The 25,132-nt window shown below is 37.1% G+C and overlaps 1 protein-coding gene across 1 annotated transcript in view; it reads right to left on the reverse strand.

Annotated features, from left to right (window-relative positions):
- Positions 1-25,132, reverse strand: part of PHLPP1 (PH domain and leucine rich repeat protein phosphatase 1) — a 212,107-nt gene that overhangs the window by 24,418 nt on the left and 162,557 nt on the right. The window contains exons 8-12 of the mRNA XM_061169910.1: positions 24,635-24,695; positions 21,955-22,050; positions 17,833-17,988; positions 7,531-7,731; positions 4,852-5,014 (exon numbers count right to left, since the gene is read on the reverse strand). Of these exons, the coding sequence (XP_061025893.1) occupies positions 4,852-5,014; positions 7,531-7,731; positions 17,833-17,988; positions 21,955-22,050; positions 24,635-24,695 (677 nt within the window). The remainder of the gene's footprint in view (positions 1-4,851; positions 5,015-7,530; positions 7,732-17,832; positions 17,989-21,954; positions 22,051-24,634; positions 24,696-25,132) is intronic.

The raw sequence follows: 25,132 nt of genomic DNA on the forward strand, positions 1-25,132 counted from the left end.
TGTGTGCCCTTGGGGAGACTCAGTGGTGTATCACAAAGTTACAGGACACCTGGCCCATGCTTCTGGGGGCTTCAGTGTTACTCAAAGATTATGGAGAGGAAGAGCCTTTACTTTGACATTAAAACTAAAAGAAATGGTAAAAAGTAGAACACAAAATTAGCATGTAATTTTAGATCAAAAAGGAGACTTCAAAGAAATTTATAGATGATTCCAGGCTGTATTCCAGATTTGGGGGCATATGAGCTCACTTCTCTTTTTCCTTACCGACAGAAGACTTTGAAGAGCAGGATAGTGACCACTTCACAGCCAACTTCTTTGAGGACTCATGGTCACAAGTGCTCCTTTCTCCAGGAGCATCTCTAAAGGGATACTTTCAATATGCATGAGCTCACAGAGGACCAGTTGTTTATCTGTATGTACACATAACCCACTTCATAAGATGCATGCAGTATTTCATTGTAAAAGGCATGGCTTTGTGTTTAAAAGGGCTGCTGAAATAATTTTTAAAACTAGAGTTAAAAACACAAACAAGTTAGTCTGAGTTAATATATTATCCCAACTTTGAAAGACAGAGACTATGCAGTCCTAGCTTCCTGCTGGTGAGTTGCTAGTGAGGCAGGGAGAAAAGTGGCTTAAATGGCCATGTCCTGGTAGACACTGCTTCATTCCTTTTTCCTTAGCTCTTGTCCCAAACAGGAATGGATGCCAGATTCCCCAAATGTTAGAAGAATTCCTAAATAACCATTACCCAGATTCCAGGACCATAATGACAATTGCTCCTGCTTCCTGGTTTTTGGATACTGCAGTTCCTAGATGACCTTTTAAGTCTAGTAGGTCAACTACTCTACCAAACTGACATCTAACTGGTCCCTGATCTGTCTTTATTTCCATTATCCTACTTTCCAAAGAATTAATGCCTTTTCTTTCATCCATTCTGACCTAGCCATTTCCCCATGTTCTTTGTGTTCTATGACTGAGCTGGTTCTCTCGCTCTCGTCTCACTTTAGAAACAACAACATGGCTTGATTCCAAGGGAAATTCAACTTCCTGTAGCCATTGTTCTCAAGAGTGTGGCATATTAAAAATACTTCATACTCCATGAAGTGAAATAATAGTCCTAAAGATGAAGTCACTCAAATTATCCAAGTGGTTTATTACTGCATAGCACAAACATGAAAATAACCTTCTGAAGAGAATTTAAAACATTTTAAAAGATGCTGTTTACCCAGTAATCAGAATCAGGACACCACAGGGAAATGGAAAATTTGACAAAAGTTGCTGATATATGGTGTTTAAATTTCAAATTTCATTCATTGTATGTGTCACACATTTATTTCATCTGCTTAAACTACACTTCAAAAAAGGTAGGACTATGTCCCTAATTGGAAGTAACTCAACTAAAAGCTTTGGTGTTGTTGCAAAACTCCTGTATTATCAATGTGACTGCGATGTGGTTCGGCGAAGGGCCCCTGAGGAAGAGAAACCGAGTGCCACACCCGCAGCCACCTTGCTTTTTAGGTTCATCAGCTCTAGCAGCCTACGTGAGGACCTCGGCCTGGGACCAGCCAAGCCAAGTCTGGCTTATGTGGTGACTCTAGGATTAAGTTTTCCTCTCTAGCTGACTGAGAGCTGATCCGTACCCAGAGGGAGGTCTGTCTATTTTAGAATCAGAACAGAACATGACCTGCTCCAGGAACACAGGACTGGTGGCGGGGTTTGGAAGACTAATTTGAAGGTGCTAATCAAAGGCGAAGACAATAATATCAATACTAAGGAACAAAACTACTAGGACTTTGGGTGCACTTAAGCTCATCGAAAAACTCTAAAAAATATACTTTTTTTCCTACGCATTTATATGACCTTCCTGCCCAAGTACAGAATTTGATGCCTGATGATCACTTTAACAGATCTCACCAAATGCACCAAAATGAGAAAAGGCCAGACTTAAATTTTATCCAAGAATAGGGGATGCATATAGTCTCTGCTTTAGGGGTACATGAATAATGGCCTGATTTTACAAGTTTAAAAGACTACATTTAAAAAAAATAATAAAGTAAAATAAAAAGCTACATTTTAGCATATATATTTTAGTAAGAAAACTTGTTTACCCTTTAAATGATAATTGGTTCTAAAGCTTTGGTAACAAAGCAGTGAACAAGCACTTTTCTTTAATGTCTTAACAGATGAGACGGCTCACAGAGAACTCGCTAAATATACCAGGATCTTATCCCTCTTTAAATTATCTGTTAATGTTTATAATTGCAATGATCTTCATACCTTCTATGAAGTACTTTACAATTATTGTACTTTATTTTCAAGAAGCAATAAGAATACAATCTAGGATTATTACCTCAATGATAATATTTTAATAGCGGCTGGAGTATTTCAACTTAGGAAAAAAATGATTTCTTTTCCATTAGAAACACGCTTTAGGGCTCAGTTTGCAGTGAAGACTCTCATAGGTATTTTATCATCTGTTTACAGCAAATATTTTTACCAGGAATTTTCTTTTGGATGGTTTATTTATTTATTTATTTTTGGCCACACTGCACGTCATGTGGAATCTTAGTTCCCCAACCAGGGATCGAACCCGCGCCCCCCGCATTGCAAGCACGAAGTCTCAACCACTGGACCGCCAGGGAAGTCCCTGGATGGTTTAAATCTGCATAAATACTTATATAGCAACTGAAAATATTCTCATGTGAAATAACACTAAAATATCAGTTCAGAGTTCTCAAACAATATAACTACTACTTTTTCAATAACACTATCTGTCCAGGGCTGCAAAGTTTGTACTTTGTACATAAAGGAGACTTGATACTGCTCACCACCACCACCCCCCAAATAAAACCCCAGCAACAAAATATCTCTTGGTAATGGAAGAGCTGGGTCAGAAACACTGGACATTTTTAACATAAGGAAAATGCTAAGATACAATATCTGGGGTTAAAAATCAAAGAACAAAAGAAGAAAAACTGTAGGAAAAAAAAAAAAAAGTAATACCAAAAGTAAAATTTTAAAAGGAGCTGTAAAGCAGGGTACAGGAGAAGACAACAGGGGAAGGAATTAAATGGAAACACAAGGGCACCAATTTTAGAATCCAGGAATCCAAGCAAGGGTCTAAGAGAAGATCTGCTTTCATAGAGCAACATTCGTATTTTGCAAAATTTAGTCGAAACTTGAAAAGTTTAAACGTCTATCTGTATCTGTATTTTAAACCAGATACTTAAAAAAAAAAAAAAGAATCTACAATTAAGAGTTATATAACATTAAAAGACAGGTGCAGAAAGTAAGACCAGCAAACAGGAGGTTAATCTCGAGACCTCGGTGCACAGAGACCTGTTTGATGAGGCCCCGTGACAGGCACCACAACCCCCATCGAGTAATGGGCAGTGGAGCAGCCCCTGGAAAGCTTAGCTGTCAACATTGTTCCTGGGATGGAAGCAAAGAAGCATTTGCTTAAGTGACAGATTTCCTGGATTTTGTTGATCATCAGCCAAAACAATTGCTCCATATAATCGACATCAGAGTTGAACCCTATCGAGGCCTTGTAACTAATTATAGTTAACATTTACAGAGTTCTTACCAGGTGCCACTTCTATTTCAAATGCTTTACATGTATTATTTCATTTCATCCTCACAGCAATACTGTAAAGGAAGCACTGTTCTTTCCCTCATTTTACATATGAGGAAACAGAGCAATTAAGCAGCTTTTAGTTGGGATCCACCTCTAGATCTGTCTTCCTTCAGAGCCCCACCTCTTACCTACTGTAAAAGGTATATAAAGTAAAAATGAAATATTTCTGCTAGTTAACAGTAAGTGTTCTAAAACGCCACGGTCAGGTATGAGGTGACAGTGCGCTCACAGTAAAATATCTCATGGCTTAAGCACACACACACACACGCACACACTTATCAAATGGCTTGTACACACCTCAACCATGTAAATGTACAAAAACTCCTGTGGTGAAAACTTATTCATGCTATTCAAAGTGTCTTCAAATAGGATGACTTTTGTTCCTTTTTAGGAGATTAGAATATGCTCCTAGTCTATAACCAGAATTATTTTTTATTAAGCACAAAACTAATAATCAGAAATGCTAAAATGCAAAATGAAAGAACTTCTTACTCTTTGCTCCAAAAAAAAAAAAAAAGAATAAAAAGTTGTTAGATGGCTTTCATTCTAGTGAACTGGTTTCGCCCGATGAGACTGCCCTGAGTCAGGAGCCAGGAACTGCAGAATGTCTCTGCCACCAATTTGCTGCCTTCAGTTTATAGAAACCACTTCCTTTTCAGCACCTCAGTTTCCTCACCTACCAAATGGGAATACTATCTGTTCTGTCAGGTTTCATTAAATTGAAGTGAATGTTTGGTAATGGTAACAGTAATGAGACTACATCTATATAGGGAATTATTACTAATTGGGTGCTGGGGTGGTGGATGCTATTTAATTAGGGGAGTTGGGGGGAGGGGTGTGCAGCGGTACTGTTAACTATTTCAAACTGCTATCAAACCTGATGCAGTCTCTGAGTCTCATAACCACCCTGGAAATAAGTAGGACAAGCATTGTTAGACAGATGGGAAAGAGGTGGCTATGTGGCTAGTTAGGGACAGAGCCCAGAATACAATTTTCCCTACTCCCAGTCCAGTGTTTTTTGATTAGTTTTTTTTTTCCCCTCTACCGACTCAGAGGTGTAGCCCAGTGGTGAGGAAGGATGGAGGAAGGACAACAGAGAAGTCTTCATTCTGAGGAAATCCAACAAGGGTGCGAACATCCTGAACTGATGAATTAGAGAAGACAAGTCTCTTTGTGGACCTGAAGCTTGGAGTTTATGGAATCGACCCACGTACCTTGATTTCTGGGAGCTGCATAACTTCAGGAAAGACTTCGATGCAGTTGGAGTGAGCAATCGCCGTGTGCATGCGCCTGCAATTCATGATAGTTGTCGGGACGGCCTTCAGTTTATTCCCACTGATGTCTATTTCTTCAAGTTCCTCCAGCTTTGCCATTTTACTAAAAAAGAGAAAATCCAAGGGTGGGCAGGTCACAAAATAATTATAAGGAAATTTAGAAAGAAAATAATAGATAATGAGAACCAAAAGGTAATTTACTATGACTCTGAAGATTCTTTAAAGATTCACTTGCACTAGTCATTTTAACAGACAAGTTTTTCACCACTGTTTTTGAGTATCGAAGTATTTTGATACCTCCTCTCTTACTACAAAACAGAAACTCTTAACTTCAGCTCTCTGAATTGGCAACAAGAAGAAAAATGGACGTCCTTTTCCTATGAAAACTCTGTGTGTGAATTAAGTTATCCTGACAACAATCACTTTACTATGTAGCTTAGTCTGAACTCCAGTGAAAATCCTACTCAAATGGGTCAAAAGTTAGCATTAATCGAATCTATGTGCTTTGAAAGAGCTTAGTGTGAGAGTATGATTTCTTTGTATTGGCACTGAAACCTCAAGGGAATATATAGAGTAGAAAAGGGTATGGTTTATATGAAGATATGCTTTCTCCTGAAACCCCACTCCCCAAATTCCTTGGACATCACTTGTGATAACAAGGTGGTCATGAGGAGCAGGATGCTGAAAGGTCATCTGGATCATCTCTCGACCTTCTGGCAATGCCCAAATTCAATCTGTACCCAAAAGAAATTTCTCTCAACTCCTGCTAAACAAAGAATCTTTCTGATCTTACCTTAATAACAAGTCCTAACATAATTTAACACTTTTGTTTAAGAATGTCTTTTATTGTTCAATCTTAACCTATAATGTAGAATTACTACTTAATTACATTAATCAATAACTACAGTAACCAAATAAAGAAAAACTCCAGAATTAGGGTTTCTTATATTTTCTGTAAATCTGGAGGGAAAAAACCCTCTGCCTCTACAAACCTATAATGCATCTATCACTCCTCTGGCCCTTTTTCCACCACTTGTGAAGGTGGAATCTAACAAGTACAGAATTCCCAGTGAGTGCAACTCAAACTTACAATCTGAATCATTTAGTTTAGAGTTACTGGTATCTCCTCTCCTTGCTGTGGTTTCGTTTGTCACAATAAACCTTTTAAAAAATTTAGCAAGCAACACTTTATTGCTTTTCTGTTTTCTCTCAAAAATAAAGGTTACCTTATTTGCTTACTTGAAAATAAATATACGCCGAAGATACAAGAACTAAGTTTTTATCTTATGAAATCAGATCTTTTAATATCATGAACATTCAACACGGTATTAGGATATGCTACAAACAACACTGTATGCACAGACTGTGAAGTAATCCATCTATGATAGCCTGAATTTGTAAGATTATTATTTGAATATGTTGTCATCATATTGTGAAAAGAAATGTGGAGAAATCAATGAGTAACAGGCACGAAAAAAGATTGAAAGTATAGACATCAGGTCCAAGAAAGAAAATATGTTAAAGAAGTTTCTATCCCTCAACATAGAAAGAAGGTGGTCAAAAAAAATTCTCTGTAGTTAGGGTGATTACTACTGGCATGGGTCACTGGGGGATACCCTCAGAATTTGAGCTGATGATCATTTCTCCTGCTGGGCTTAGTCATTCACCATCAAATGAGGGCCATGAGCCCTTTCAGAGATATTATTGTTATGTGACTACTATGTTTTCTTCCCAAAATACCATCTCATTCCATAGTAAAAGAAAAGTACATTAAAAGAAAAAAAAAAAGAAAGAAAGAAAAGCTTAATCAGTAACATCAAATGAGGGGAAAAAGTAAAGAAATAAATGTATACTACAAAAATAGAGTAATACTTGAAGTCAATGCATATTTGGGCCTCCCTCCTTTAGTAAGGGTTTCAACAGACTGGTATCCTTGATGCTAGCAGAGGAAGGCTGTCCCCATATTTTGCTTTGGCCCAGTGCTAAGTCGCAGTCAGCAGCAGAATAACAGAGGGGTTAGTGTTTGCTTCTTTGATGTGTGGGCATGAGTTCTAAGACCTAACTTGTTAAAGCTTCACTCAAAGCAAGATACAATGCCACTGCTCCCCAAAATTAGAAGTTAAAATTAAAATAGACTTAAAAGTAGAATTTTCTAAGAGCCATAAATTATTTGTAATGTCAGTTTCTATGAATGCACAGGCCACCACTGCTTTTTATACCATAAGCATAAATACAAAAGCTATTAGCTAATTGAGAACCTTCAGGTTCCTAGTTTACGTTCTAATTCTCACACACCATACTAGATTAATTTTTTTTTTTAATTTGACTGGTTAAAAGGAAGCAAAAGAAAAAATATACCTGCTAGATGACATGCCTTATTTCAAAATCATAAGAACATTCCAGCAATTGGGTCCTTGGATACATTCATATTAGAAAAATGAACACATTTCTCTTTAGGGGAATGCTGACAATGGCTTATATAAAAGACACTGTGAATAAGAATCAGGAGGAACAAGCTTTACATTATCTGGGAAATAAACACGTTAGTTTTTGCCTTTCCATCTATGAATCCATTTTCAGAAATGCAATGAAGGATGTCACTCTGTAATCTTCTTTTACCTTGCTGGAAAACTTTGAAGTCGGTTATAGGCCATGTGAAGAATCTTCAGATGGGGGTGTCCTGTTAACAAGGGCACACATTTATCTGTGAGGTTGTTATTCGTCAAATACAACTCTTGTAAGACGCTGTTTGTCTCTTCAGAAAGTGTGGCTGGAGGAAGGGTTTCCAGTTTGTTTGCAGATGCATTCAGGAATCTCAGGCTACAATGACAAAAATGCAACAGAATCCCACTGATAAGCCACAGGTCTAGTCCAGAATCCTCAACAAACCTAGAAGTTTTCTGATTGATACCTGGCATATTAGAAACTGGGTTTAGAAACATGAATTTAAAGATAGGTCTTGGCATGGAAGCAACTTAAATGTCCATCGACAGAGGAATGGATAAAGAAGATGTGGTACATATATATACAATGGAATATTACCCAGCCATAAAAAAGAATGAAATAATGCCATTTCCAGGAACACAGATGGACCTAGAGATTGTCATACTGAGTGAAGTAAGTCAGACAGAGAAAGAGAAATATCGTATGATATCACTTATATGCGGAATCTAAAAAGAAATGATACAAATGAACGTATTTACAAAATAGAAACGGACTCACAGACTTAGAGAATGAACTTATGGTTACCGGGAGGAAGGGTGAAGGGAAGGGATAGTTAGGGAGTTTGGGATTGACAATGTACACACTACTATATTTAAAAAGGATAACCAACAAGGACCTACTGTATAGCACAGGGAACTCTGCTCAGTGTTATGTGGCAGCCTGGATGGGAGGGGAGTCTGGGGGAGAACAGATACATCTACATGAATGGCTGAGTCGCTTTGCTGTGCACCTGAAACTATCACAACATTGTTAATTGGCTATACTTCAATATAAAATAAAAAGTTAAAAAAAAAAAAGATAGGTCTTGGCTTTGGCAGGCATAAAGATATGTGACTCCACTGTCTATAATGAACACAGTAGCTATCTGTGTTAACTACAAAGAGAAATCAATTTTTATGGAAGCACAAAGGTGAGAGAAAATGATTAATTTTATAGCTGGTGGGGAGTCGAAGGGATAGTGATAAGATAAAATTAATATTCTGTCTTAAGAAAGGGAAAAACAATTGCCTATTTTAAAATAAAAGAGCTCTTATAGTAATAAAATAGACATTAGATCACAATACAACTAAATCACATAGTGACTAAGTCCTTTTCAGTATGATGCCCAAACCATATTTTACTGACATATATTCACAACTGCAAGGGATAATTTACTCTGTAGTAAAATAATGTAATACTATGTAGCAGTGAAAATGAAGAACAACTACATGTATCAATAGGATGAATCTCACAAATATAATATTGAGTAAAAGAAGCCAGACACCAGAGGATACACTGCATGATTCCATAATTATAGAGTTCAAAATCAGGCAAAACTTATCTATGGTATTAGAAGTCAGGGAAGGGAAGCAGTGTCTAGGAGACAGCTTCTAATTTTTCCAATATGATAACATTCTGGTTCTTGATCTGAGTGCTGGTCACATGAGTGTGTTCACTTTGAGAAAATTTATCAAGTGCTACACTTACGATATGGTCCCTTTTCTGTATCTATATTATACTTCAATAAAACTTACATTAAAACAAGATGTATATGCTACCAGTTATCCAAATGATAGCGTGAACAATAGCTAAACTATGAAGAATGTTTTTACACCTGAGATAACTAAAACTGTCAAAAACTGTAATTCCTTCCATAGTTATTGTGAAACACAGACAAATGCAAAATGCAAAGCTGGAGAACTGAAACAGAATCCTTGCTGTGATCAGTTCCAAATCACTGGAAAGGGAAGAGAAGGACAGAGCAGGAACTGTGCATGGCTCACGGGCAGACAACCCTGCTGCTTCACAGTGGGTCTCCACCACGTGTGCTCCATAGTGAAGCTGCAGGGACCCGAGCATGGAGAGCGTCCAGCCCACAGGACTCACCTGCCATAGTAACCAAGGTCAAAGCTGACTTGTCCCCCACCCCTTACCTAGAACTACCCTGTTAATGAACTGCGTTTCTCGTTTCAAAACCACCCAGGTTTGAAATGTTCAGCATTCAATTCAGGACTATTTTACCATATGTTAGTAAAAAAAGAATAAAATCTTCCTTAAAAAGGAAGGCTCTGGAATACCAGGTACAGTTATTTTTAATCTTGGATAAAAAGAAAGCTTTGTATTCGGGAGTCATCACCAAAACTGTCATCCCAAGCCCTCAGTCCACTAAGCTAATACTCTCCAATCTTGTGACCTCCACACACTTACACACACACAGTCCAACTCCACTACTTATCTAAGGAAAAGCAGCTTCCCCAAAATAGAACATTTTCCATTAAAGAAACACGTATTCCGTTGACATTAAAAAAAAAAAGGAAGTTAGAAAAAGACTGTACAAAAAAAAAAGAAAAGAAAAGAAAAAGGCTGCACAGACCATAAATAGTCATGGGAAATTATAGTCGTGTGTGCTACAGAGAAGAAAATAAAGGTCCTTCATGCAGATTCTGAAATGGTTTTGACATAGGAAGGAAACCCCTTCCAGCACCATAGTTCTTTAAAGTACTTTTACGAGTCTCATTTGTATCACCTGACTTAAATACCCTGTTAAGATTTCTTCCGTGTAGAATTAGAAAAAATTAAAATGTATTGCCCTAAAACATCTTGGAATGGGGTTGGCTGGGAAACTCTGACAATCTCATTAAAATACAATTCTCTAGGAAATATGTAGTTATAGATATATGAAAAGAAAAGAAAGAAATTAACTCATGAATATTTTCATATTTTTAGGCCAGAAAAAGAGGGAAAGTTGTTTTGAAAGGAAAAAAGACTGACTAGTGAATGCTCATCTAGAAAACTGCAAAAGGGACTTTAAAAACTCCTTACAGGGCTTCCCCGGTGGCTCAGTGGTTGAGAATCTGCCTGCCAATGCAGGGGACACGGGTTCGAGCCCTGGTCTGGGAGGATCCCACATGCCGCGGAGCAGCTGGGCCCGTGAGCCACAATTACTGAGCCTGCGCGTCTGGAGCCTGTGCTCCGCAATAAGAGAGGCCGCGATAGTGAGAGGCCCGTGCACCGCAATGAAGAGTGGCCCCCACTTGCCGCAACTAGAGAAAGCCCTCGCACAGAAACGAAGACCCAACACAGCCATAAATAAAAATAAAATAAAATAAAATAAAATAAAAATTAAAAAAAAATTAAAAAAAAAACTCCTTACAACATCTGATGAAGGGAAGAGAGGGATTTCCAAAAAGACTTGTCCTCTCATCTTGTTGAAATTTGCCGGTATTGAAGTTTATACTCTTTATGGGAAACTGGGGGGAAGGGGGGAATCCCGCACCCTCCCATCCAGGACATGAAACTAAGTTGAAACTACACGGGCTGGTTCCAAAGGATTTAGTTTGAACTGAATAAAGCCTGATTGAATTATCGTGTTAGTTAACAGTCAAAGAGCAAACAATTGGGCTAAAAACATTTTTGATTATAATAGTCTCCGGGAAATTAAATTCAATACCCATCCTTTTAAAAATAAAATACCTGTCCCACAACCGCACGTTTCAGCAGGAGGCAAATTAAGTTGGTTTAATCGTCTGGGTGTTGTATTTCCATCAGAATGAGCAACTACTTTAATTTTGTAAAATTTCTCCAGTATGGGTAACGGTTTTGCTCAATAAATATGGTGTATAACCCCACCCCCTGCTTTCAAAGCCTCCCCAAAACTAAATTCCTAAAGCACTGAGTTTGGTCTCAACTCAATATGATATGAGAGAACTTCCTCAAGCTTCTCCCTTATAGATTTTTGTAATAACTCTATAAAAGACTTGTTTAATGTGCCATGAGAGTTTCATCCATAGAACCGTCTTCACTATGCAATCCTCTTATAATCATTAGAGAAAAGCAGTAACATAGCACTTTTTCTCATTTGTAAAGCGCTCTCTAGAGACCACAGCTCTTTCCTATTTCCTGTTTCACTTGACTCTCCCAACATCCCAGAGATGCCCCCCTTGTATTTCACAGAAGACAAACTGAAGCTGAGAAAAGTCAAATTACCTGGCTGTTGTTAAACAGTAATTAGTGTCAGAGCCAGAAATAAACCCAGATCTCACCAATCTTAAAGAGTCCACTATTTCCTAACACAATTCAACTGATAAAAACAGTAATAATAAAACTTTCCTGAGGACATTTTCATAGGCCTTCTCCAAAAAAGCTGGAGGTCAAGCAGGGCACCTGTTGGGTAGTGTGAAGACCACATGTGCACAGCGCTTCAAACTCCATTCCTAAAATAACTTAATAAATAGCACAGTACTCAAAAACTTTTCTTAGCAGAAAGTGCAAAAGTTGTAGAGAAAAGACTCACATACGACTCCTGCCCTGAAGCATTTGGAAAGTTGCCCATGACAGCAGTGAGACAAATCCACTTCTTGCTTCTTGAGCAATTACTCTCTTCTTCCCTGGCACATTCTGTTCGTCTGTTCTAGCTCATCTAGGTTTTTTTGTTTTGTTTTTGTTTTTCAGTAATTCCCAGCACACCCTTAAATTTTACAGCCAAATTCTGTCCTGAAACAAAGCACAGGATTTGGTACCACAACAGGTCTACCTATTTGCAGGCATACCAGGCATTCTGCATTCAAATGATTTTTCTGCAGATCAGTACTGGGACTTGTAAGTCTACTGAAAATGCAAAAGGTTAAGACCCTAAGCGCAGCAAAATTCTTTGACTTTTATATAACTCCCTGATTTCTGGCCCCCAAAATCTTCCAGAGGTGCCAAACAAAATGCTCTAAATTCCTTATCATTTGTCCATACAACACAACGCTTTTGACAATTTCATCTATTGATATCTTCAGAAGACTGATAGCTCTTAAAGCAGGGGCTTTCAAACTTTTCATTAATGGCAACCAAGAGTACAAAATACATTTTACATGACCACCCAGTACAGATGCGACATATACATGTGTAAATGAAACAAAAGTTTCTTGAAACAATACTTAACCTTACTCTATCTTACACTGATATTTTCTATGCCATTTTTTTAAGTGCTGGTAGAAACCCACTAAATTACTACACCTCACTTATCAGTTTGAAAAAAGGACGCCTATTATTCATTGTCTAGCAACATCACCTAATAGTGAGGATTGCATGTGAAGAGAAAGCGCGTACGTATAGCCTAACAGAACTCACCCATTATTATTTTGAAAGATCTGAAAATCTGCCTGGCTTGGGCAGTAAAGATCATAAGCCTACAGAGCAAAGGAACAAAGGTTATACAGATGTATGAACTATTGAACAAGAACTCGAAAAGAATTAATTTTAAAAATTAAGTATAATTAATTAAGAATTAGTTAACATTGATGTAACACTATAAATTAATCTAGAGATATCCTAATTTCATCAATTATACCACTGATGTTCTGTATCTGGTCCAGAATCCAATTTAGGATGGCACATTCCATTTCCTTATCATGCCTCATTTGTCTCCTCTAATCAGTCTTAATTTAGATTTGTTTGATGTTTTATCATCATTAGAATTTAGAATAATGTGATGCATTTCTGGCAAAAACACATAGAAGTGATGTTGTGCCTTTGTTCCAGAAGGTATGTGATTCTCAACTTCAACTCCCAGATATTCTTATTAAGTAGGTCAGCATAAGTCTTCAAAAATCTATAGAATTAAGAATTCTGATGATTGGCCAAGTTGAGTCAGTAGAACTGAGATAAGGGCCAGAAATCTGCATGTTTAGTAAGTAATCTAGGGGATTCTGAACACTCTGAGAAACACTATTTTATTTCACTACGGCTCTCAAAACATCAGAACTTCCCAAGATAGCTCTCTTCCCTTAGGAAAAATAGTGTAGGCAACTTAGCTCTTCAAAATGCCAGAAATATCTATCTTTGCCAAAAGGCACCAGTTGTCATGGTTAATCGATCACGCTCTCCCAAATTTTCTATTCCCTTTTAGTCCCCTTGATATTTACACATATTCTGTCTGAGTCACTAAAACTTATGGTCTGTAATGTGACTAATACTCTGGGGATATTTTAATAATTACCATGTACTTCATTTGTACATACACTCTCCCCATTCCCATCCCCTGAAAATACCTTGTTCTGTTCCAACCAGGGATAAAAACAGACCCTAATCCCCACCCACAATAGGAATCTATAACTCTCCTTTAAAGGGCCCATTGTGACTGACCTCATCAGGAGCAGCTCTCTGGCCATGACATGAGCGTGCATATGTGAAATGGACAGGGAACCAGCCATTGCCGAGATTTCAGAAAGGACAGAAGGATGGCAGTACCTCATCCATCCAACTTGGTGACCCATGGGGAATATCTACTCCCACTCTTGCCCATCTGTTGATGAAAACTGATTATCTGAAACTCTTTTGGGGGTTTCCATCAAGAAAATTCTCAACTCTAAGCAAAAAGGGATAAGATGAGAGATCTAGGCCGGTAAGATCCAGATTAGAATACTTGCCAGTTCCCCTCACAGAACCAAATCCTGCCCTGACCACAAGATACAAAATCACAGTCAACTTCTCAGCAAATATGGTCTAACATATTTTACATCTGCCTATAGTTTTTGAGCTGCCAGTCAAAAGAAACAAAACTCAAAGAAGAATATGGAGGATAAACTCATAAACTTAAATTGTTGATTCAGGTCATAAGAATTTTAATAAAATCGGTCTGAAGTTTTCAGAGGAAGATAAAAATACCACTAAAAGTCATCTAATTTAAAGTAGATTCCCCTCTCTTATCTGGTTACCTGCTACCAGGTAAAGCAGATTAAAATACACCATTCTAAAGCTGTAATATCTCAGAGACAATATTATGTAATCAAAACCATGACACTGTGTTTTAGCAGAAAGATTCAGAGCTAAAGAAATCTCCTTAGAAAGAGAGTTTAAGTTCAGCCTTTTGCTGTGTCCAATAACACATGTTTTTCTGACAGTTCTCATGAAGCTTCCAAGCACAAGTTCTACTTAGAGAACAAACGAAACCATTTTTAACTTATGAAGACTTGTATTCAGGCCTTTTTCTCAGTTATATCACCAAACACAGAACTGGTAACAATAATTTATTACCACAAAAAAAAAAAAAAGAAAAAAGAAAAAGTGAGCATCTATATATTTTTTAAGATTTGTATTATGGAGCAAACTGAATGGAAGGAGAATTGAAGCAGTTTCATTACTGCCTAGAGCTATCTGCCAAACACAAAGCTCTGTATTATACAACAAAGTGCTGTTCTTCATACCAGGAGCCTAAATTAAAACCAATCCTATCATTTTCCTTCTCCTTTACCTTCTCAACCCCACCTTTTATTACAGTTTATTGTGCAGTTATTTTAAGCTCAGCATTAGGTTGTAAGCTCCTTGAGGGTAATACCGATGTTAGTCATTTTTCAATCCCCTGCAGTACCCAGCACAGTGACTTAAACTTACAAGGTCAGTAAGACATTGGCCATCCTGAACCATGTAAATGAAAACAAATCACAACTGAAACCACCTGCTAAGAGCTTGTGAAGATTCTTTCCTAAAAAACCCTCTTTTAATATTTTAAGCTTCATGTTTTCTAGGTTGACCTGCTCCCACAATAGTCAGTAGTAGTTTATTCTTTCCCCTCAAACTAATCAAACCAAATATACAGTAGCTCTACATTTTCCTGAATGTAAATTATGCCTCAATTAAAAAAATTTTTTTAATTAGATAGAGAAAACCTCAGTTATTTAGGTTTTGGAAAGGGGATAAATAGAAAAAGTATTATCCCTTTAAGAAGCAGTAAATAGTTTGGTAAAGCGTAGGGAATATAGTCAATATTTTTATCATAACTTTGTATGATGTATAATCTATAAAAATATCAAATCACTATGTTGTGTACCTTAAATTAATATAATATTGTAAAAGTCAGCTACATTTCAATTTTAAAAAGTTCTATTTTTCTTGTCTTCCAACGAGTGAAATAATACAAGAATGTTGTTCAAAAAAGATCTCATCGACTTTACCCCACCCTCTTTATAACCCTGTCTGCCCGAGAGAACCAAACCTCTTAACCTTTCTGACTTAGAGTCATGACAATAAGGTCAGTTGCTATACAAGGCTGGAGATGGGGCTATTGCATTGCTTGGAAAACAAAGGCACTGGAATATGCCTTCTTGGAAAAGTTTCTTACTTCTGCCTCTTTTGGTCATTTGCTTTTCCCTCATAAAATAAAAGCAGGATGCCTGCTCTTTCTAATTCACTCAGCCCCTTACTCCAGCACTTGCCTGTGCTGGAAGGGCATCTGGCACGGCCTGCCCTCCTCCCAAGACCTACAGAGGCTGCCTACTTCCCCCGCACCAGCCCCTATTTTCCAAAATGCAGCTGGCTGTGGATAGGCCCATTTATTCAGACTAGGGTATTTCTGCCTAAATGCCTTTAGCTTACACTGTAGGCTCAGCTTATTCTGCTCTCCTTGATAGCAATGTTCCCTTTCAGTGGCTCAATTCAGGTCCTAAATTTTCCATACTGCATGACTAGAAATATTCTAGTTCATACAATCACCCCTTTTCCAACATACAGATTCCATCTGGGACTGTACAGAATAGACAACATGGGAAAACCTGTGCAGGGCCACAAAGTCAACAGTCCACGCAGCGGTTCTCGACCCTGGGAGTCAGCGGAATTGCCTGTGGAACAATCTAAGTTAAAGTTGCCCCTCGCTACCGCTCATCTGAACATGAACACACAGTCTCCTGGACCACACTGTGAGCGACCTCAGGCACACATTGTCAGATCTGGCTGGCACCAGGGACACTCAGTGACTGCTTAGGGACACCTCTAGAGAATGAAAAACATATTCAAGTGCCCCTTTAAAATAAAATTCTCAGAAATGAATAAAGAATGATTATTATCTATTGGAGAGTTCCAGCACTATTTACCTACTCTACTAGCCATGACCTTATAAGACTCAGATTCAGAAATGGTTTTATCTCATTCAAAGACTCCTAAAACCCGAATCTATCTACCTTTTGGTTTCTACCGATTCAGTGTAGATCCCCCAGGAGAACAAGTGGATTCTCATTATAAAACTGCACCCAAATTTTCCCTAGTTAGCCTTATGAAAGAAAACACAAGGCTACAACATGACATAGAATTCTCCGCAGGGGAAGAAACCAAATCCTATAGTATTCATAACAATAAGAAACACGTCTAGAGCGACCCATAGGCTGTGCATTGTCCTTTGATATGAATGCAAAAGCAAGAACAATTCTTTAAATTATCTTGAAATATTGTTCTTTTTGTCAGGGGAATGACATAGCACCAGTCAATTACAATGTAACAATCCCATTTCCCCACAATTCCATTATTTCTCAATAATTATACCAGTAGGAATTCATTGTAACTTACATTCAGTACAGAGAATAAATTTTTTTAAATGAGGGAAACAGAAGAAAAGGAAAAGCAAAGGAATGCTGGACATGTTCTCTCTCTTGATCTGGGTGATGGTTATGGGGTACATATGTATGTAGAAGTCCACTGAGCAGTATGCTCAAGAGTTGTACACTTTTTGACTGTAAGTTACATCTTGATAAAAAGATTTTTTTGAAAAAGGAAAAGGAGAGAAAGAAAAAAATGCAAATCCAAGATCAAGGGTAGTATTTAAAATTCCTTAAATTTTTTACCTTTCATTAAACAAATATTTATTGAACATCTTAGAAAGGAACCCTCCTACACTGTTGATGGGAACAGTTTCTTTAAATACTTAGTGAACAAGTTATTTAGAAAAATTCTCTTTGTTCAAAAAGAAAATAGTTTAAATGCAAGGGTAAACCTGTGGTAAAGATAAGACAATTGGTAAAAAAAAAAAAAAAAAAGTAAAACTCTAGGAAAATCTATCTCTGTCACCCAAAGTCATAAATATGTGAAAGCAAGAACAGAGAATCCTAAGGTAAGTACACTAAGCCTACAGCGGGCTGCACAAGTTTTGACCAGGCAGCAAACTTCCCACCCTTGTTTTATACCGACACCTCCACAGCTCACGCTTATGCACAACTCAACCCACTCAAGGAATCAAAATTAAAGAAGCAGAGAAATTAAGAAAGACTCTCTAGGATATTCCTGCCTCTATTTCCTACAAAATGGTGACAGAAGTGACTGGCAATACCATTTTCTTCATCAATCTAGGACACATAGATAGTCACAAAGTCCACTTTAAATGGTCTGAGATCACCTAAGATAAGAATGCTAATTAGGGGGCATCTTACAAGTCGATGAACAACCAAAATCAACAAGCAGCTTTACCTGTCGGCCTTCATCAGAAGGCTGGGTGGCAGCTCCAGGAGCTGGTTGTGCTGTACATCCAAGACCTCCACGGAGGTTCTTTCTAGCCTTTCGGGAAGCCTTGTCAGCTGGTTGTGTCCCGCCAGTAGTTTCCGGAGACTACTATTACAAAATAAGCTGTGCAAACAGGGACAAAGACAGAAGGAAACTTACTGAGAGCTCATTTGGGATGCAGATTTCAAAATGATTAGGAGTAGGAAAAGACTTAAAATTATCTCTCTAAGAAACCTAAATTCATTCAGAGCAAGTGCAAATTCATTTTAACATAAGCTCAAAGTTGGAGCTGTTCATATTTCAATACTTTCCATACTTAAAAAAAAAAGAGGGTGGGAAAAACTATGAAAAGGAATATTTAACAAAGCAGCTCTACTTAGTGAAAAAGAAAACGAGTTTCATAGAAGACACCAAAGGCAGCAGCCTAGTCTTGTTAGACTCACAAGGCAAACTGTGAAAGGCTGTAGGCTTCCCCAGGCAGGGATTACATCTGGTATCGCCCTGGAACGCTGGGGGTTTTACCCACAATAGTATCTGAATAAATACAGTTGAGCAATTTTTACTTACGAGGTCAACATTCAGTAAGGATTCTTTGGCCAGTTAAACTTTTACCAATGACAACTGAAAAAACGCTACATTTTCCTCAGTTGCATTTCACAATAATTATTTCTCCCTTTCCTCACTTCCCTAAATTTGTATATTTCTATTTTCTCTTTGGTTTAATCCTAGACCAAAGTAGAGACTCCCTCCTAAAGAGAATATAACTCACTCAATGCAGTATTTTCTTTTGAGCATCAAACAAGCTATTGAGAAGCTTCACTGTGTTTTTCTTTTATGGGTTATCAAAACTGCAACAAATGATGAATATATGTTAATCTTATGTAAATCTGCTTTATGATCACTTAAGACCTCAACAGTCGTAGAGAATAAAGCAGGTCCTGGGTTAAACATAGAAATCTGGGGACTGTGGGAAAATGTTATAATTTGCATCCGGATCACACTGGAATGAGAACTCATTTACACTGCTGTCAAAGAATGAGGCTTCCTCACCCACCTCCTGTTTCCCACCATTCTGACCTCTCTGACATCCAAAGTTCTTAAATCACTCTATGTTACAGCTGTAACTTTATTCACTTTAAGTATCAAAACTAGATTCTTTGCTCACAAAGATGCTAGCAACCTGTCTCAACATTGTGACACCATGGGCCCCCGTTAAAGATATACCTGACTTTGCAGGTTTAGATATTAATGTGACAAGACAATCTGTCCAGGACTGTCATTCAGTCACAGCTATCACAGGGGCCAGTCTCTGTAACGCTCACTTCAACCTAATAATTCGGGATTTGGTTCACCAATTTTACTGTCTTGCTGGGCCTGGTGTACAATTTAGAATTCTTAGAGAGTAGAATGGGATTATTTCTCTCTCTCTCTCTCTCTCTCTCACACACACACACACACACACACTTCACCCTTACATAGACAGATAACTGAAAGACAGGTTACAAAATCTTTATCTTCATTTTTCCAGATAAGAAAGGAGATTTGATAACTATAGGATGAGTATAAATGCGAGTAACTGGATTTGTTCAATTCTTTTGGATACTATGAATTAAAATAATTAAAATAGCTTCTTTTCCTTTCAGTACAGCTCCACTGCTAAACATGAATTTCTGTTTTCTCAGACCCTTCACACACATCACCTAGACAAACAAAGCTTGAATGTTAAACCAACTTCTAACCAATCACTGTCTTGGCCTGGATATTAGATCAAAGATAGGGCCGATACAAAGTTTGCAACTAAACAACACCATAAATGAGAAAACATGTATTGTTTTTGTCCCATGTGTTAAAAACACAGACATACACAAAAACAAACACTGTTTAAATTTTTTGACAAGACAGCATTTGGATTTGCTTTGAATAAGCATTTGTTTAGATCCCAAAAAAGCCTGTACTAATGCAGAGCAAATCAAAGATTAATTAACTCTGGGGAAAACTGGGTAAGATATCAGTTATCTTGTATTTATTTAATTGTTGGTTTATTTACATAATATCTTTGTTGTAGCATACAGTGACACAGAGGCCTTAGACTCCAACATGCTATATGTGTTAAATTGGGGAGGTCAAAGTAGGGAAGAGAAAAACAGACAGAAAGATAACAGTACAAGATTTTTTTTTAACAAATTATTTTTCCTCATTAGTACTAGCCTGTTTTCATTTTTGCTGTTTGTCTTCTAAAAGGGTCTCTCTCTCTCTCCCCCTCCTTCACACACACACACACACACACACACACACATCTGTCCAAGCGGCACATCACCAAAGTCCTTTTGATAATGGTGACGGGCTATACTGGGCCACCAAAATGCTCACTCAACATAAAACTCTAAAGCAAGAAGCATTTTCAAATGGATTGAATTTACAGGTATAACATATGGCTGAGAAACAAAGAAAAATCAACTGAGCTTTCCAGGGATTGAAAATGTAACTCGGACTTCTTCCACAAGAGCTAGACTCTAACACAATGTTATCCAACAGAAATACCATGCAAGCCACATACGTAATTTAAAACTTTTTAGTAGTCACATTTAAAAAAGTGAAAAGAAACAAGTAAATTAGTTTTTACAGTACACTTTTTATTTGACCCAATATATCCAAAATACTATTTTAACATGTAATTAATATACAATATTATTGAGATATTTTGCATCCAGTGTATATTTTATACTTCAGCACTTCTCAGTTAGGACTAGTCACGTTTTAAGTGCTCAATAGCCCCTCAGCTAATGGCTACTGGCTGTCATAGTGGACAGCTGAACTCTGACACATTTACTGGGCTTACTAAGCAGGTGTATTTCATGATCCTTGTCCTTTACAAGAGAACAGAGGAATACGATCATAAACCTTTAAAGATCGTGTATCTAAGTTTACTCCAAAATAGTGATATATTTCTACAATTTTTCATTGATATTTTTCACTATATATGGTTAAAAATAAACGACTTACTCTGTTCAGTGACTGGCTGAGAATAGTGGAAATACCTAGACCTGAGTTGTGGCAGCCACTAGGCACAAGTGGCTATTTAAATTTAAATTAATTAAAATTAAATAAAATTTAAAATTCAGTTCCTCTGTCACACTGTCCACATTTCAAGTGCTCAACAGTCACATGTGGCTAGTGGACACTGTAGTGAAGAGCACAGATACATACCATTTCAATCATCACAGAAAGTTCTTCAGGACAGCAGTGGGATAGACTACTCTTCCGGTTATTAATTGCATGGCTAGTCACTAACAGTCCAATAATATTTTATGCCACAATTAGCCAACCTGAAGATATTTGTCTAGATCTATGGATACCAGATATCATCATGTGGCTGCTTTACAATCTTGCCATTAAAGTGAATATTATGAAATAAAAATAATAACACGTTAAGAGAGAGAAGAGAAGGAAAGAGAAGTTCTTCGACCTTCTACTCCAAATTTCACACAAGAAAAACAGAATCTAGTTTGCTTTTTCTGGTTTAATGATCTAATAATCTTTTTGTTTTTTCAGGGTTACGTTCAAATAAAACCAAAAATTATTTGTGGGTAAGGTAGACATGTAATACAATGGACAGAAGGCAAAGATTCTGAAAGAATTAAGATTTCAGAGGTGAACAAATCATACTGTTTGCTGAGTCTCTGAACATTTCTTTTGGCTTATTTGAAAATTTCCACCAAGCATCAACCGCCACGTGGCTTTGCAAAGTCTGGCTCGGAGCCAAAGCCTTGGTCTACCCATCACTGCATGATGGAAGATTGTGCCTCGAAGATACCATGAGAGGTAAAAGATACTAAATAAGGTTTTTAAATTATTTTTCTGGCCGCGCGGTGTGGCATGTGGGATCTTAGTTCCCCAACCAGGATTGAACTTGTGCCCCCTGCGTTGGGAGTGCAGACTCTTAACCACTGGACAGCCAGGGAAGTCCCTAAATAAGGTTTTAGAACAAACTCTTTCAGTGGTTCATAATAACAAATTAAACACTGAATCAGCAATTTTTTCCATTGCTCATCGAATTTGAGATTCTCTAACTTAATGTGTAATACTCACCGTGCAGGAAGTTCACATATTTGATTATGGCCAATATCCAAAACTTCTAGCTTTCGGCTTTCACATACCCACTCAGGCACGTTTTCTAAACGGTTCCTAAATATAAGAATATACAATTCTTTTTGATTGGAATTTGGCTTAAAATATGGTTCAAAAGTCAAAATAATTATATAGCACAAATAAAACTTCAAGTGAAATACCCAATTACAGTGAGTATCAATCAAAAGGACATGTGTATTCACTTTAATCTGAAGCAAGATGAACTGTGATAAGGAAGGAATAAGAAATAAAGAAAGAGTAGCAAAGAACACAGTCACATCATCTGCATCATCTCTAAAGTCTAAAAAAAAGTCTGGTTCCCAGAATTACTATCCCAAAATGTCTATAAACCCATGTAAGCTTAGGGAGAAGATGTCTTATATTGGAAAACAAACAAACAAACACATATACACACACTTCCAGTTAAGGTAAATAGTCAAATGGTATAAAATAGTTTTATTTTCCAATTTGCATTTTTACCCTGAACATGAAAAATTTTCCTAACTCCAGAAGGTACCATGAGAGCAGTGCCATAGACAAATGGAAAGAAATGGCAGCAATGAAAAGACACACTGACCCTTAAGTTCAGAATTAATTACTTGAAAACATTTACTTAGGCATTAGATAGTAATTATAATTACCAGAAACAAGTAAACTAAACCAATGGTAACTTAAATTGTTAAATGAATTGACCACGTCTTAGATAAACCTACTATATTTGAATGTCTCCTTAGTCACAGATGGTTAGCTTTTTACCTTCTTTTTAAAATATGTGAAATGACTAGGCACAAAAAATCTAACATGGTATGTATGTTATGACTACAATTCTTTAAAAACAGATGAACAAGTCTGTGAAAAGTATGATGCTTGGAACAAGGATTATATTAAGAGTAAAAGTTTTTGCTATTCTATCAACTTTTCAATTAAAATATAGAAAAGAAGGCATTATTTTCTGTTTAGTGTTTATATAGGTACACACGGTTCTGGCTTTGAAGCTCTACAGATTGACACACTTAATTACTTTATTGTACAGTAGTTAATCCCTAAAACATCGCAATACGATAGGTGAGTGAAAGTACCCTTCAGTATAAGCAACCTCACCATACAGCAATAAAATTCCTCTTAAGTGATAAAATAACCTAGCACTTTGAACTTGAGGAACTCTAAGAACCTAGTAAACACTATAATGAGTAACAGCTCAGTTTCTTTAGAGAACATAAATACACAAGAGAGGGTGAAATACCCAGAGCTATGTGAGGGGAAGCAGAGGTTTTTCTAAGAGAATGTCCTACAGTTTGGGAGGTGGATTAGGCAGAGCATGTTACAGTGAAGATTCTGGACATGGAAGTTAAAAAAAAGATGAATAGCATTTAAGTGCAGAATTCAGGGACTAGCATGACATAAGAGTTTCCCATTCAGTCTCACTTAGGGGTTTCAATGGGAACCATTTGCCAATTATATACTATAAATAAAAGAAAAATAGATTCACTCTATGGCCAATTCTCTGGAATAAATCTGTTCAAGACATTTATATGCACCCATGTATGCAAACCCCACTCCTGTACTCTTATTTAAATGCTGAAGATAGTAATATTCAAGGCTGACAGAAAAAAAAAAAACTTAGGTAGTGTCTGACTTAAAATTCATTAAACGAAACTGTCTGACATGAATTTAGCAGGAAATGTATGAAGCACTACTCATAAAGGATTTTATAATTATAAATTTCTAATAAAACTAATTGTAATCATTCTCACATCAGCTAAACTCTGACATATTCTGACATAATTATGATTGAGAATATTATTAAAATATCTAGGTTTGTGTACTTTCATGACTAAAGGCAAATTCTGCACCTGACAAATCACATATCAGTTGTATCAGATTTTACACGCTGAAATGAGTTAACAGTTGTCACGTTGACAGGGCCACATGCTCCCATGTACTGTGGTCATTCAGAAAAGTCTTGGTTATTACCTTTGGAATTAAGTTAAAAGTGAGTTTCAATTTAGTGTGTTGAGATTATGAAAGTCTAATTTGTGCAAATACATGCTTTGGGCCTTCAGGAAAAAGTCTACTACAATATTTGTGGGAACCAGAGTACACATGACACACTGTAGTAGTGAATTTGTATAAAAGGTGTTCACAAATGAGCTGAGAAAAGTGAGCAGGCTGTATGGAAATCTTACTTTGGTAGTCTCAGCCACCACTTTTTAAGAGTTCTTAGTAAGGAGATGTATATACAAAACGGAGGCAAAAAATCAAAGAGCTATATAGCACAACATATATTTTTAACGAAATTAACAACATTTCAGGGAAAGACATGAAGATACGGTTAATATAATTAAAGAAGTACTGGACCTTCCAGCCATACAACCCTCAACTGACTAATCTTTCAAGCGTAAACCTGGCGTTCAAACCGGTGTCCACATCAACATCTTGATTCTTCTGGTGTAAACTATAGTATACAAATGAAGTACATATTTTAACTGACAGATAGTTGCATGCATTTTTCAGAGGATAAGTATTCAACACTAGTGAATACCTTCAAGATACATAAAAAGTTCTTATGCTAAAGTTGAGACAGAATCATCTAAATAATTTTCAAGCAGACCCCAGAGTGCTCTAGGACTTGCCTTCTTACCTTGAAACATCCATGTAGGACAGATAATTCGGAACTGGGTAAACGTCAAGTTGGACAAGTTCTAGGAAGCAGAAAACAAAAACATTACCATTCAAGCGACACAGAGACTCTTTTTATATGTAGAATATCATTCCTGTGCTTTATTCTCCATGGTTTGTTTAGGTTAGGAAATACATCCATTTGTTTAACTTTGAAACTATAGGAAAGTACAAAGAACTTCTAATTTAATCACAAGATCTTATTCAGAGACTGAAATAAATCACTCATTCTACTTTCCTACCTCTTTCTTATCCACTTACTGTGGCACTCCTCTTGTTATGCATGCTAAATTTTATCTGGAAGATTAACTGTATGAATACCATTTTTGTTTTAAACATTCAGGGTTCCTTCCATAAAATCAAATGCACCCTGGCTTGTGCCTTTTTCACTCTACTGGAACAGCACTCCTGAGGGTCACAAATGACGTCCTCTACTCAAATCTGGAAGCCCTTCCTCAAA

This window comes from Eubalaena glacialis, chromosome 15, assembly GCF_028564815.1.
Source record: "Eubalaena glacialis isolate mEubGla1 chromosome 15, mEubGla1.1.hap2.+ XY, whole genome shotgun sequence".
Taxonomy (NCBI): Eukaryota; Metazoa; Chordata; class Mammalia; order Artiodactyla; family Balaenidae; genus Eubalaena; species Eubalaena glacialis.